General features: G+C 39.0%; 2 protein-coding genes across 2 annotated transcripts; one reads left to right on the top strand and one right to left on the bottom strand.

Annotated features, from left to right (window-relative positions):
* Window positions 1-240: 240 nt before the first annotated feature.
* On the bottom strand, window positions 241-7,789 carry LOC146681551 (calsequestrin-2-like). Its single transcript, XM_085448205.1, has 11 exons — window positions 7,313-7,789; window positions 4,865-4,949; window positions 4,655-4,755; window positions 3,103-3,211; window positions 2,341-2,414; window positions 1,709-1,839; window positions 1,569-1,614; window positions 1,378-1,432; window positions 1,173-1,273; window positions 967-1,041; window positions 241-885 (listed from the first exon to the last, which is right to left on the bottom strand). Exons 1-11 carry the CDS (start codon window positions 7,553-7,555, stop codon window positions 670-672), a joined length of 1,236 nt encoding a protein of 411 aa, XP_085304331.1. The 5' UTR covers window positions 7,556-7,789; the 3' UTR covers window positions 241-669.
* A 467-nt stretch (window positions 7,790-8,256) lies between these two features.
* Window positions 8,257-15,040, top strand: poglut1 (protein O-glucosyltransferase 1). The gene is made up of 11 exons (XM_085448206.1): window positions 8,257-8,406; window positions 9,490-9,580; window positions 9,771-9,914; window positions 10,031-10,166; window positions 10,269-10,390; window positions 10,880-10,939; window positions 11,086-11,185; window positions 11,377-11,435; window positions 11,803-11,970; window positions 12,973-13,029; window positions 13,123-15,040. Exons 1-11 carry the CDS (start codon window positions 8,334-8,336, stop codon window positions 13,277-13,279), a joined length of 1,167 nt encoding a protein of 388 aa, XP_085304332.1. The 5' UTR covers window positions 8,257-8,333; the 3' UTR covers window positions 13,280-15,040.
* The last annotated feature ends 17 nt before the right edge of the window (window positions 15,041-15,057 follow it).

Raw genomic sequence — 15,057 nt, 5'->3', positions numbered from 1 at the left:
GGTTAGCATAGTATACAGAAACATCTGTAAAAATGGGAGACGCCCCCTAGGGTGGTTAAGAATGACTGCGTCCTGTGAGACTTCCAGATACAGACAAACTAATGATGGCTAACCAGCTGGACCAAACCAGGACCCTCAAGCTCCCAGGCCTCTGGTAGAGGACACAACTTTGAAGGATATGCATGTGTTTGCATGTTTGAGGCAAATCTTATATTTATAAAATAATATTAACACATTGAGTCACAAGAAACAGTTTGAGCTTTAATGGTTGACATTTATTTTCACAGACATGCATACACTCAGAAGTTGCCATTGCTATCTTGGTCACGTAAACCTTAAAGTTGCTAAAAATAATTTTTTGTTGTTGTTGTATTTTAAAAATGCGGGTCAAATCACTACGTGTCATGAGTCAGAAACACACAAAAATGTACTGAATAATTCCTGTCAGCTTCATGGGATGTCTTAGCATCTCTTAATTTGTTACTTTGGTTTTACAACCATAGTCAAAAACATCTAACATCTACACCATCTATGTTTTAGAATTTGTTTAATTTAGCATTTTTAAAGTCATTAGGAAAAAAGAGAGACATCTGAATTCGTCTACAATCTCATATTCTGATGTTCCAAGCTAGTTCAGGTCTGATCTGCACGGATATAAAGCTTTGAGGGTCAGTTGTAGTTATCGTCATTATCTCCTTCATCAAGGTCATGAATTTCATCGCTGTCTTCCGTGATGTAGCTGTCAGGGTTTTCGGGCTCATCAGCGGACTCATCGTCGTCCTCCGTGTTCACCCTCCCTGACAGGACATCCTCTATCCAGTCCTCCAGCTCCTCTGCAGTGGGCAGGTCCTCATCATTGGACATGTCCAGCCAGACACTATCTGCCTGGAAAACAGAGAACCACAACATTTAATGTCTTTAAAGTCTTTATTTTGGTGTTTTCTTAGAGTTTGATATTTTACTTACATCTGTCACATTGACCACACCAATCTGAGGTCTAAACAGGTCCAACTTAAAGGTTTTTTCCCAATAAGTGGTCAACTGTCAGGACAAGATAAACCAAGCTAACTTCAGACATTTTCTGCATTTAAACAATGGTAGAATTTTCCTGTGTAGAAATTGTTTATAAGGGATCATTTTAAAAACTATTTGGTTAAACAGGAAGACTGAACCAGAGGGAAGTCATCAGGGTCGATCCAGACAATACTCAGCTCTGGGTTGTTGGTATTGTCTCTGGCCACATCTTTCAGGATTTCTAGGAACTCATAGCCATCTAAGGAAGAGACAACAAAGTTATCTGAACTCAACTCCAGTTTCTAATCAAGAAAAATAAGTGTAATGTTAAACAATAAAAAGCTCTGAATTACAGCTGCACACCTGGATCTTCTTCCTCAGCAAAGGCAACAATATGTATTCCATCCATATCATCTTCCTACAGATGGGAAGAATTTAAAGATTTAGAGTAATTAGTAGCTTGAATTCAACGTTGGCTTCAATACATTTAAAGAAAGTGCTTGTATACTATGTAATTTCTGCTTTCATCTGCTCTAATAAGACCAAACAATCACCCATGTCTCAAACATATTCTCAGCCCGGAGCTTCCTCAAAGTAGCTCTGTAAGAAGCACATTTGTATTAAATCTCACACAAAGAAATGCTTGAAATTTTAAGTTTTTTTAATAAAACTTGAAAAAAAAAATAACATTAACCTTCTGTGCTGGGTTACATATTCAACAATGTCTATCTCGGATAGAGGTCTTCCAGGCACGATGGCCGGCTCCTCCATGAATGGCTCATAGAAATTAACTTCATTCATCTTTAGGGAAAGATGTTTGGCTACCTTAAAAAAAAAGTTAAATGCCAAGATGTCACTTCAATGTTTTAGGGGTGGTTTTCATGTTTTTTTTTTAATGTTTGAAGTGAAGCTCATTAATCAAGAGTTTCAACTAAATTAGCTATCTCCAGTCTTTTTCGGAAACGTATATTTGAGGAGCGATGTGAAGATAAAGATTGGAAACAGCTAGCCTAAGAGATCAGATTTAACAAAAAACAAACACTAACATTAATTTACATACTTTAAACAACAGGTGACATGCTATGTAGCGCGCTAAATAGTGAATTTCAGAGCTGCTAGCAGCTAGACTTTGATGCATTTGAATATAGCCATGCTAGCTTTTTGCAAAAGTAAGCTAACAAGCTACTTGTTATTTACACACAGAAATTAAGTTGCATTTAATTAAGTCAATATTCTAATTTATTATGGTTAGTGTGTTTTAAGTAATTATGGTGCATGTTACTGTAAAACAAAGTACAGTGTAGTATATTTTCTGTTAAGACTTACAGATTTATCAAATGTAGCAAAAAACTTGATGTAAGGCTGAAACCGCTCTGAGGCTTCCTGGAAAGCCTTGAAATCTAAAAAACAAAAACAAAAATGAGAGCTGGAAATAAATTTGAGAGAGATTGACAAGAACAAAAGCTGAAGTTCAGCAGTGACATTCTATAGTGATGGTGTGATGAGAAAGGCAAGAAGTGAAAGGCTTCTTCATTCAATTTCTCATCAGATTCTGGTATCTTCATCCCAGTAACCAACTTTCCCTTAATACAGTTTTATAAACTTGTAACACGATCCTAGTTCTCTTCCCAACAAGGTCACCGCCAGGGACCGACCTATATCTGGACAGAAATAGGCTTCATAATGAAAATTTGTGCCAGCGTCGTATTGGCCAGATAGTATCTTCCCTGCCTCACTTTTTCTCCTTTTTTTGTGAGAAGAACTATAATTGCAGTTTGACCTATTAGACGAGGAGCCAGAAGCTATTTAAAGGCTGTCATGAGACTGAGTGAGACTAGCAAAGTCTAGAATCAGGTTTTCATTTAGCAGCCAGTAAGGCTATACGAAATATATCTCCATCAACCTCTATAGTCCATTAACATGTCTGAAGCACAATAAAACAACTTTATGGTACACTGAAAGAGAGAGTGAATGAATAGTAGAATTGTAAAGCGCTTCCAGGGTCTCGAAAAGTGCTATATAAATACAATCCATTATTATTATTGTTGTTATTATTATATTGACATATGAGTTTGATGCTAAACTAACATGAATCTTCTCCTTTGAAATAACCAATGAGGCGGATGTCTTCCTCCATCCTCTCAAAGGCTCGCACCTCCATGGCATTATTGATCATCTCTACTGGGTCCTCCAACACCTAAGGAGCAGTATAACACAGAAGGAAAACATGTTAGTCATTACTTAGGTAACTTAATCAGTTTGGTATAGTTGGATCAGTTCCAGTCTCATGCACTTTTGTTTAATGTGGACTCATAATTACATGCCGCTTTGATTAGCTTAGCATTAGCACTGAAGATAGCAAACAGCTAGCTTGGCTCATGCCATGGTAATATAATCCACCTAACAGAGTTGAAATACAGGGTACTGTTACCTAAAAGTAACTGTTGCGCTAAACCTACCTTGGAAGGTATATACATGTCAGTCAATAATCAATGCAAAGCAATAATGCTGAACTTGTGCATGATGCAGTCCTAAAAACTTTAAAGTGTGTAGTTTAGATAAAAATGAAGTAAATGTATCAGGAAGCAGGGGCCCAATTAAGGCCCTATTCACTGTTCTTTTAAAATACATATCTTGTGCAATATGCCGTGTAAACCGAAATGCTCAAATTAATTAAAAATAGTTTTCATATTTTTAAATTGGAGTTCTTGTTTTTTAACAAATTGCACTATTTTGAGGTAGTAATCACCTCTTAAAGGTAACATTTCTCTGTCGTCAGTTGCATTGTTTAAATGTGAATGTGTGCATGTGCTGATAGTCAATAGGACTGAATTAATGTAGAGAATATTGCACATGCAGTAATAAAGAGAGTAAAAAAAAACCTGCAGGAAGAGCAGTAAAAGCAAAAACCAAAGGAAATCTATTAGTCAGCTCTAGCTCGCACTTGTCTTTTAATAATACAGCTTACTGAGTGGATGCTATGATATTAGAAGAAAAAGCTCTAGGATTCCAGAGCTTATAGATTTGACTAAGATGCTATTATTTGGCAAAATTATTAGTGCGTCGACCTAATTGTGCGTAATAGATATTTGATCCATATTAGATAGATAGAAGCTGTGATGCCATGAGTGAAGGGGCTTGTTAAGCTATTGCTTAGCCTGAGTAGATGGCACAGGCTTCTTAGTGAGTTCTGCAAACTTTAATCTGTCTCCACTAAACTTTTGCACAACAAAAGTAAGGCAGAACCTTCTTATGTTTACAAAAAGAACTCCAACAATGTTGAGTAAAAGGGAGTTTTATATTAACTCATTACTTTTAATATTATGGTAATTTATCTTAGCCTGTGGGAAATGTGAATGAAAAATCAGTTAGATCATCAAAAGTATATGAGATTTAACTCTAATCAAAAGGGACCTGTAGCAGTTGTGTCGCTGCCTTAACTTTTCTGATAACTTAGTTTACAGTGCATTTTTTTATATGAGGTACAGATGACGGTTACTAAAATGTGTGTGTTGTTGAAGAGCTTATTGATGTTGCAGTTGTGATATGTTAGGGATTCAACTAATTAACGAGGCTAAGATTGATTGTTTTTGTGGGTAATGTAACTGCCGTCTGAAAAGCATCAGATTTTACTACTCACATCCAACAGGAACTCCACCAGAGTGTCTGCTGAGAGCTCCCCGTCAAACTCAATCACACGGTCGTCCTTGAACACGTACAAGCTGCCCACCTCCTCCAGTCCTATTTAGACAACAGATCCAACACTTTCAAAACAATACATTACTAGTAAAATGGTATAAGAAACCCATAGGAGTGGATAAGCCAAGAGCAACACAGATGCAGTACATACCCAGTTTCTTGGCCACTTTGACATCCTTCTGGGAGTCCACCATTCCAAAACCGATGTCTTTGTTCTCCAGGACTTGAGCTGTAAGCTGTGTTCAAGAACAACAACTCATTCAGTATTGTGACTCTATTAAAATACTCTATAAAACACACTTTAAAAAAAACCTAGATCAGGAACATCACCTAATCAGGATGATTTTCTGAATGGCATCTAGGATGAAACGTTAAAAATGAGATTTAATGTTCACTCTTTGTGTCGGGCCTTGTTGCAACAAGTTGGCAGTCATACAGGATGGACCATTGTTTTGAAGCTGATTGTCTCATCCTCATCTTCAAACTCACCTGCCACATTCTGACTTGAGAGTGCTGCTATAGCTCACCTGGTTGAGCAGCTCGTCAAACCCCGGCCTACTCGTCTGTCCCAGACGGTTTCCTGTATGTCATCCCCCTCACTTTCTCTCCAGCTTCCTGTCTACTTTCTGCACTGTCCTATCCAGTAATGGCAAAATACCTCATGTTCTGAAATCTCTTCATCGTGTTCTAAATGTTGTCTCTTTTCTAAAATCACAGAGGTCACCATCGTGATTGGTAAGGAGTTATGCATATACAAACAAACACATGTGACACCCTCAGCCATACTAACAGCAGCAGATTGAGATTTAAACCTTGTTATTTAGGTTAGGAAAAGATTATGGTTTAGGTCAATATTAAGTACAAATCTGGGTCAAGTTTCATAGTGACCTTCAGGATATTGTTGTAGCCAGAGAGTACTTCCTCTCGGCTCTTGGTGGGAGGCTTTTGGCCAGTTTAGGGGCTTCGACACTGAAATAGGTGCAGTAAAACACCAGTGTTGGCAACTGGGAGCAAGACGCAAGAGCATAGCTGGTAAATTAAATAATAGTTGGTGACTTTTTATTTGACTTTTAAATAAAACTGTACAGTGTGGACATGTGTGGACTAAAACCACCTGGTAAGTAAACCTTGAGATAAGAAACACTGGTGTGAACACCCTCATTGCTTTGATTTAGCTCTGACTTCTATGCTGTGTACTTGAGCCGACATCCACAGCTGCAGCCGTCTTCGTCAATACATCTTTTCATTACCAAGATGTCTGTGTACTGAGAGCCCCCTGTGGAGTTTTCTTGTTAGGAGGAAGCTGTGAGTCAGGACTGCTTGCCTTTCAGCTTGCAGTTGTTGAGGAAGGATAACAGATTTAGAAAACCACTGAGGAGGGGGTTTACTTTGTGTATTTCTGCTTTCCAAGAGTGCACGAAACATGACAGAAATGTGAAACTGAAAATGTTGCCAAAGGTGAATACTAACAAATAAAAAATGCCTCCAAGATGAGAAGGAAAGGAGTGTGAGAGCAAATCTTCTGATTTCTAGTTCAAAGGAAGGTAGTAAAGAGAATTGGGAACAAGCTATAATTAACAAAATGACCTAGAAACAATCCCTGGATATATGTAAACCACAGCGGAGAGCACAAAATGGGATTAAAAGGACTGCTTGCCAGTTAAGAGTGTGCACAGGTAAAACATAGATCCAGTCTAAGGAGAGAGTCTATACTTCAAGAAGACAGAGGAAACATGGGGCAGTCGCTGTCTGATTTCTCCTAGAACGGAAAGTATCAGTGATTACTTTGCATGGCAGAATGTAATCTGCAGGGATTTGAGCTATAGCTCAGCATCCGGTATGCCACAACAGATCCATCTCTCATTTCCTCATGTCTTCTTTGATCAGTGGTGATACATTTCCCATAGCTTCCAGGTATTTGCAAACCTGAAAAACTCAGGAGCAATGAATTTTGCAAAGAGTTTTCAAAACCAGTTCATTGTTTATGAAGCTTCATGATAGTAACATCCAGCAGATCGCTAGTGACCCCCTTAGAGTCAGGAATAGGGTTAACAGGGATTAACATTCACCTTGGGATATATTTTTTTGCCTATCCAATGTGGTCTAAAGCTACAGAGCTAATGTGTGAGGCTCTATATTGGCCTTTGGCCTAAATACGAATACCATCATCCTCATAGGCAATATGTTTAGTATGTTAGAATGCTAAGTACTGCTAAGGCTTCTGGAAATGTGATTTTTTACCACAAAGCAACTGTTGATCAACTGGTCAATAAACACAAAACGAATCAGCAATCCTAATAACTGCTTCTCCCAAATCTAATTTTTCAAGCAGAGAAGGCACTTTATGTTATAATTCATCATCAGAAAGAATTCTTTATGGAGCATTAACGCCTGAACCACATGAGTTAGCCTTTCTGTTTAATGCTTATCAAAATGTGAAAAAAAAAACTCTATAAAAAAGTAGATTACATCATTATACTTCCACATTTCTCACTTTCCTTTCACAGTTAACTCCATTTTATAACACACAATGAATATCATCACCGAGCCACTTGCCCTGCAGTCTGTGACACATACCCAACCTCAACCAGTTTCTCACCTCCAGCACCAGCTCTGTCATCTGGAACCTCTTCTGAAGACCCTTGTTGGCCGGCAGAGGTTCGTGGTAGAACAGGCACAGCAGGTCATATCTCTTCAGAGCCTTTTTGTAGTTGCGCTCATTGATGTCCATCACCCTGTCTTTCCCGTCAAAATTGGGGAACTCTAGACCTTCCTCGGCACTGCAAAGGAAAACCAGGTTAAGGCAGAGGCCAGATAGAAGAGAGAGCCACATGTGTTGCATTTTTGTTCAGGTGTGGATGTGTTTGCAAAAAAATAAAAAATAAAAATCCAAGATCCTCTCAAGACCAAACTTGAAGAAATTGGCTATGAATGAGATCTGCAATTCATCCACAGATTTGATCTCTATTATATCTCCAGCAAATCTGAAATACTCTGTCTAATATTTCACTGGACCCCCTGCTTCTTTTTATTGCCCTCTTTTGATAGCTCTCCCTCTCCACCTGTCTTCTGTCTCTTCCTCTCTCTGTCACTTACTGCCCAAATCTCAGGAGGGTCTCTTTCCTCCTCCTTTTCTCTCTGTGATGGAGAAACTCATTATATTGAGCACATTTGACGGATAATAATTCATGAGGATGCTGTTCATGCCCTTGAAATAAACTCGTGATTTTATCAACCACTAAATCAGTAACGTCATTACCTATGTGGCAGTGTTTGTACGTTTGAAAATCATGCCTTATGTTGTAAATAACTTTCTAATATCTATCTATCTATCTATCTATCTATCTATCTATCTATCTATCTATCTATCTATCTATCTATCTATCTATCTATCTATCTATCTATCTATCTATCTATCTATCTATCTATCTATCTATCTATCTATTAAACTGAAGATTTGAGACCAACAATCCCTCAGTGTTTTAAGCTTTACGGTAACGAACAAATGAATTTCACTGCGAGCATTACCGTAATGACTGTAACCCAGCCAGAAGTAGCGGACCGCAGATAACAACGGCGCAGATTCTCCTCGTCAGACAAAGCTGGAGGATAGAGGGGAAATGGAGTGGTTTTGGTTGTGGAGGATTTTAATAGTAGTGCAAGTTTTTCACGCGTGTTTGGCCGGTGCTTCAGGTAATCTATTTTTAAACACCTACGCCTTTTGAATTTGTTATAAAAAAAGAACTAGTGAGCTTTTATTTGTCCGTCGCTCTTTAAGATGACTTCTGGTGCTATAGGCAACCATCAATTCACCGGTGTTAGCTAACTAGCCCAGCAGCTAACTTTTAGGTTGGTATGAATGATGGGTAAGAGTTTGCTCTTTCTCTCACACTCACATTCAGTACGATAATTTATAGTCGAGCCATTACATGACAGAGTGTTTTCGTGCAGGAGTTACTTGAAGTGCTGTTAACCTGTATGGTCTGCTTGCTCTAAAAAAACTAACCTACACAAATACATTGATTCTATGTAAATTAGAGACTTGCAAACTGCGAAACAGCCGCGCGTGTAGGTTTTCCCTTGTTCTTTAGACTCCATCGACGTGTGTTGACTCTTAACGGATTGCGCAAATGCTCTGGCTTAAGCAAAGGGAAGCTCAAAAGTAAGCTCTCAGCCCCTTATAAAGCCCTTGTAAAGCCCTTATAAAGCCTAAGATTGTAATATGCTACAAACTTTAACAGCACAATCGAGGTGTCCACTCATATTTCAAAGTTTCTTCAAATTTAATATCACACACATCTGTGTTGTAGATTTTTTTTAAATTAATAATGAACATCTGAACTGTTATTAGTAAAAGGGACTGAAAACAAAAAGGGCATACAGGCAGCTGCGAATCTGGTTAGATACAATACATTAAAAATAACACGTCTGTTCTTCCCTAAATATTTCCTTTGTTGGCAGACTGGCAAACAACACTTCCTGCTTCCTGGTGTGTACTGGATCATTGTCCTGCTGCATAGGTGTGCTTCAGCCAGACATTGTCACTCAGGATCTTTTGGTAGAGAGCAGAATTTATGGTTCCATCAATTACAGCAATGAGCCATTTCTGCCCACTCGCTTTCTTCCCGTTGAATCAAGAACACTGACTTTAACTGAGTCAAGTGAGGCCTGCAGTTCTTTTTAGATGCTGGGCTCTTTTGTGACCTACTGAATGATTTTGACTCTATTAAATGTGATACAAAATAGCAAAATCTCCATTTATATGTGATGTTTCAGGCAACCAGTGGAAGAAAGTTAAAGAAAGGATATCGGATACTGTTAAAGGGTACACTCCATGTGAACCTGTCAACTGTAGCTGCCACCTAAGGTTGGTGCACTTTATCTTTCTTGCATATGAACTGAATCCAGGCAAAAGATCATTCTGTTAGAAACCTCTTTATTATGAAATAAGTGTCAGATCTACGTATAGTATCTGACATACTGATCACATGCATGTTTACTGCTTCATTCCCATTGTGTAAGTTAAAGCATAATATGAACTTTGCCGTCTGTCTCAGTGTCCTACAGCATGACTTGCAGACCTTTAAAGGGGGGATTTCACAGGATGTCATGGCTGCTACGGTTCAGAGAGGAGTGGGAACCCACTACCAGATCATTGGACACAAGCTGTACAGGGAGCAAAACTGCATGTTCCCTGCTAGGTAAAGCAGGACCTGGTGTGATTTTTAGAAACTGATCAGATACAAGTCATTGTTACTTGTCTGAACATCAGGTAGTTGTATCGATGACATGATGTGGGCCACTTCCCTGTTTTCAGGTGCAGTGGGGTGGAGCACTTCATACTGGAGGTGATTGACAAGCTGCCTGACTTAGAGATGGTTGTAAATGTGAGAGACTACCCTCAAGTCCCCCACTGGGTGCAGCCAACCCTGCCAGTCTTCTCTTTCAGTAAGGTCAGAATGTGGGCAGTGTTTTTGAGGTACACATGGATGTGTTATTACTATTATTAAGTGCAGTAAGTGTTCTTGAAATGTGGATGTTTGTTTTTTAAGTAGACCTCAGACTACAACGACATCATGTACCCAGCATGGACATTTTGGGAAGGCGGACCTGCTGTGTGGCCCATTTACCCCACCGGACTGGGAAGATGGGATCTGATGAGGGATGACCTTAAAAAGTAAGGTTTGCACTTTAGTGAGGGGAGGAGCTGACTAGTGAACATACAGTTTGGACCATTGTCCAATTATGTGCACTGAAGAAATTAGAAATGTAATTTAGAAATTGCGGTCACTTTTATACACAGTCCTGCATTTTTTGAAGCTCAAAGTGAATTGGACAAACTACCATAATCTTAAATATAATAATATTCCAGCATTTGGAGGAATCCTGCTGCTTCTGTCAGCAGTCCCATCAATGAACACTGGTGTTCCACTGGTAGCCATACTGATGACATCACAATGTTCCCACCGTGTTTGACAATGATGTGGTATGGCTCGGATCATGAGCTGTTCCTGTTGTTCTCCATACTTTGAATTCATTTAGGTGGTCCCTTTTCATATCCTTATTAAAAGAATATCTTCACTCTTTTCTATATTAAATAAAAAATGTTGATTTTAACGTACAACATTTCTAATAGTACTACTGCTAATAATGTGTTGTGTTTTAGCTCTGCAGCACAGTGGCCATGGAAGAAGAAAGAGTCTAAAGGATTTTTCAGAGGTTCCAGGTCAGCGTTGTGAAGATGTTCACTTTGTGTAACTCTCTATGGAAATTCTTTTTATTCTTTTTCTTTTCATATACATTTACATCATATGTGTAGCTAGCTGTAGGACCCTAAATCATGTCTTCTGGACTGTGCTCTTTCTTTGGTAGAACCAGCCCTGAGCGCGACCCTCTCATCCTTCTGTCCAGAGAAGCTCCAGAGCTGGTAGATGCAGAATATACAAAGAACCAAGCCTGGAAGTCTGAGAAGGTCAATCACACTGACACCACACCACACTGAGCTCACAGACTTTTGCAATAATCTGAAATCAGTAAGATTCTTTTTAAATTGATCCTGCTTATATACGATCATTTCATTGTTATAGGACATATTAGTCACTTTTACAGTGGAATCCATCAGACTGACTTTAAATGACTTTTTTTGTATTTGCTGCGTTTTAGGATACTCTTGGGAGACCCCCTGCCAAGGAAATTCCCCTGGTAGATCACTGCAAATACAAGTGAGCTCATTCTCTTGACTTTGCCTGTATTTCATTCATATTTAAAGAGGAACCATTATACTCTTTCCCAGCTCTGTGTGATCTACAAATCAGAATGATCCTCCTGAAATCCTGGGCCTTAGAGGATAAAATGAAAGGCAGACCTGTCTGAAACAAGGCTTTTTAGCTCCAATTCTTTAAACCACCTTCCTTCTGATTGGCTGCTTATTGCAAACAGAAGGATTGAGCTGCAGGTGCTGTGGCGACACCCTCGTGGCATGAGAACAGCCAAAAGTAGCATTTATAAAGACATGTCTTATAGCTGAGTTTACAGCAGCTTTGTTGTGCCATGCAGTCTAACGGATGACTTCTTTCCAATCTCCTGCAGGTATTTGTTCAACTTCCGTGGTGTGGCAGCAAGTTTTCGCTTCAAACATCTCTTCCTGTGCGGCTCCTTGGTGTTTCACGTGGGAGACGAATGGCAGGAATTCTTTTACCCTCAGCTCAAGCCCTGGGTCCACTACATCCCAGTCAGGCAGGATCTGTCGGATCTCAGGTAGGTCAGCTTGTGTCCTCAGTAGAGATGGACTGATCCGATATTACTATCAGTATCGGACTGATACTGACCTAAATTACTGGATCGGATATCGGAGAGAAATAAAAAATGTAATCCGATCCATTAAATATCACGAAAGCACCTCACAAAACTTGCAACACGGCGTAACTCAGCTCATAACCTTAGCACGTCGAGCAGTATGCGTCACGTGATAGAGCGGCTGTGGCTGTGGTATAGCTTTAGTGTTTTTTTGTTTTTTTTTTAAACTTCAGTATGAACTTATACAAAATGCAGCAAGATATTAAAAAAACAGTTTTATTGATTAAAAATACACTATATCGGATTCATATCGGCAGATATCCAAATTTATGATATCGGTATCGGACATAAAAAAGTGGTATCGTGACATCTCTAGTCCTCAGACGTGTGGATGAAGTCTGTGTGTGCATCGTTAGTTTTGTTGTTTAAATGTATTTGTTAAGACGTCCCTTTGGTTTAGAAAAGAAGATGGCAGCTTGTGTTCGTGGATGGAGGAAAAAAAGAGTCTTTATACAGTGTGTGTGTAGCCTTCTGTCTGTTGTCCAATTTAAAAATGTGAGGCCTTTTATATTCCTTTTATAGAACAAAGGAACGTATTTACAACCAGCTTTGACAATTTAAACCTGATGACACACAATAATAATTTGTTATATAGGTAAATGTGCAAATTTACACATTTTAATTGCATCCGTGAACATATAGCGATACGCTGACTGTATATTTCAAGCCAAAGCGTTTGGATAAATGCCAACAAGCTGGTGAAACAACTAATAGCTTGTAGCAAACCAGAGAGCTTGACAAGAAGGCTGGATGGGGATTTTAAAGTGAGCTCTCAAACTCTATTTGTTATTTTATTTCATGTTTTATTTTGAAATATCTCTATTCTATGCACGCCCAGGAGTACTATTTGCCAAGTAAGGAAGAATTTGCAAATATAAATGTGTCTGCACTCTGTGTCCTCAGGGAGCTGCTCCAGTTTGTTAAAGAGAACGATGCCATCGCGCAGGAAATGGCTACAAGGTGAGAGATCAGAACTTCATGATTGAGCAGGAGTAGCTGCGATAACCTTCTCCCAGCATCACGTGACTTTTCTGCTTCCCAACCTCTCTACAGGGGGAAGGAATTCATCCTCAACCACCTGCAAATGGAAGATGTTTCCTGCTACTGGGAAAGACTTCTGACCATGTTCAGCCAGCTTCTCACCTACAAACCCCAAAGAAAGAACAGCTACAACCAGATAGTCCACCGAGCCAGCAAAACAGAGCTGTAAGACAGACTGTGTGGGACCAGACTGTGAAGATTCTGACTGTAACTGAACCAGGGCGTACGGTTTCTTTTCAAGCAGCACTGTGTCATGTTGTTAGTATTCTGGTTTTATTTACTGATCTGAAGTCTGACGCTTTAACGCTGTCTTCATATATTTGTGTTTATTACAGTGTTTGAGACCAGTGTGGACCACACAATGACCCACATGTCCACCAGTTAGTGGGCTTAGATTACACAGCTGTACAAGCAGCTGACTGTAGATGCTGCCAGTAATTAATCTGTGCCCACAAGATTCTATTAGTATCTTTTGAAAGAGGGGGAAAGTGTGCACACTGTTTCTCTGTGGTGTACATTCCTCCATCAGATCACGTGACTGACACGTCTCTCTAAAAGAGCCAGCATTTGCAAGATTACACTAAGGATCCCTCAATCAATGCATTCTTGTGAAAGAATCTTTCACAAGAATGCAATGCAAGAATCTTCAGGTGCCACTAGGGGGCTTATGTGCCAAAGTCCTTACTGATCACTCTGGTTTGATGAGTTCAGTACTTCCAGATGTGACGACTGTTTTTGCGCCTGTTATCCATCTAACCAGCACAAGTGCGTAACTATAACGCATGTTTTAAGCCACTAAAGAGGCAATCCATTATTTTATACATCAGTTTATTTTTATTTGTCAAAAAGTTATAGCTGTGATTGTTATTTTGATTATATTATAGTGACATTATCAAGGTTAGTGGAAATCATAATGTAAAGGGTATATGTAAAGGAAAATCCAAGGGATTGTTGGTGGATATCAGTTTGGGAGTAACTTTTATAACTAGATTACATGTGAATATTTAGACTCTGTAGGCGAGAGGCAAGAATTTTGGTACTAGAAGCTTTCTGGTTTGTGTTTTGTTGTCCAGTTGTAGATCTGGGTTTTGAGCAAGCTTTGGTTGCATGCAGGTAACTTGTCCATGTAGAGAGCAAAAGAGCAATTACTCCTACTGATGGGCTCCTAGATTGGTCTGACAGTTGTTTTTATTGAAACTAAAACTTTAATTCTCCAGGAAAGGATCATAATGGAAATATAATGCATTCCTGTCTTTAAGTCATTGAAAGCTGTAATGGAAATGGACGACAGGTGTTCAGATATTTACAAAAGATGTGTAATTATTAAGTGGTAGTTAAGGATACCAGGTTTACCATGTTGGAACAATTTAATGAACAACAAATAGTTTGATATTAAATGAATCTATGTTTAGTACAGTTTAGTACAGAAAATAATGTGTAGTCCACCTACCAGACATTAAAGTAGTGGCTAAAACTGGTAAGATGAACGTCTGAGGATCTTGTGGTAGTAGAGTTTCTTCTTTGCCACCAGTGAAGTTGATTGCAAAGCTTTGCTAAAGATAAGTTTTGTTACACTGCCCTCTACTGGGCAACTGGAAAAACTCTAGACTTTTACTAAGTTTCATGATAATGCAAATCATTAGCTATATCAGTCTACATTTCACCGCCATCGATTTTAGAACATAGATAGAAGGACACTTTCTTTTACACAAAGTGCCAGCAGTGAGCAATAATATTCAGAGTAACCACTTTGTTTACCATTTCTGATAAAGCTGCCTTGAAATCAAGACATTATAGATGATGTAACTGATACATGATCATGTTGAATATGTTGTAGTATTCGGTTATTTGAGGGGAAAAAAGAAGCTGAGATGATGTGTCTGGTCATAGTGTTTGTTTTTATCTCAATAAACTGGTTAAAACTTTTTAACACTGTCTTTGTCACGC

The sequence above is a fragment of the Copadichromis virginalis genome, linkage group LG23 (assembly GCF_057382275.1).
Source record: "Copadichromis virginalis isolate Kocher_CV1m ecotype Utaka linkage group LG23, C_Virginalis_male_GT1.1, whole genome shotgun sequence".
Lineage (NCBI taxonomy): Eukaryota > Metazoa > Chordata > Actinopteri > Cichliformes > Cichlidae > Copadichromis > Copadichromis virginalis.
Note: the sequence above shows the minus strand (reverse complement) of the source record. Positions and strands in the feature narration are given on the sequence as shown.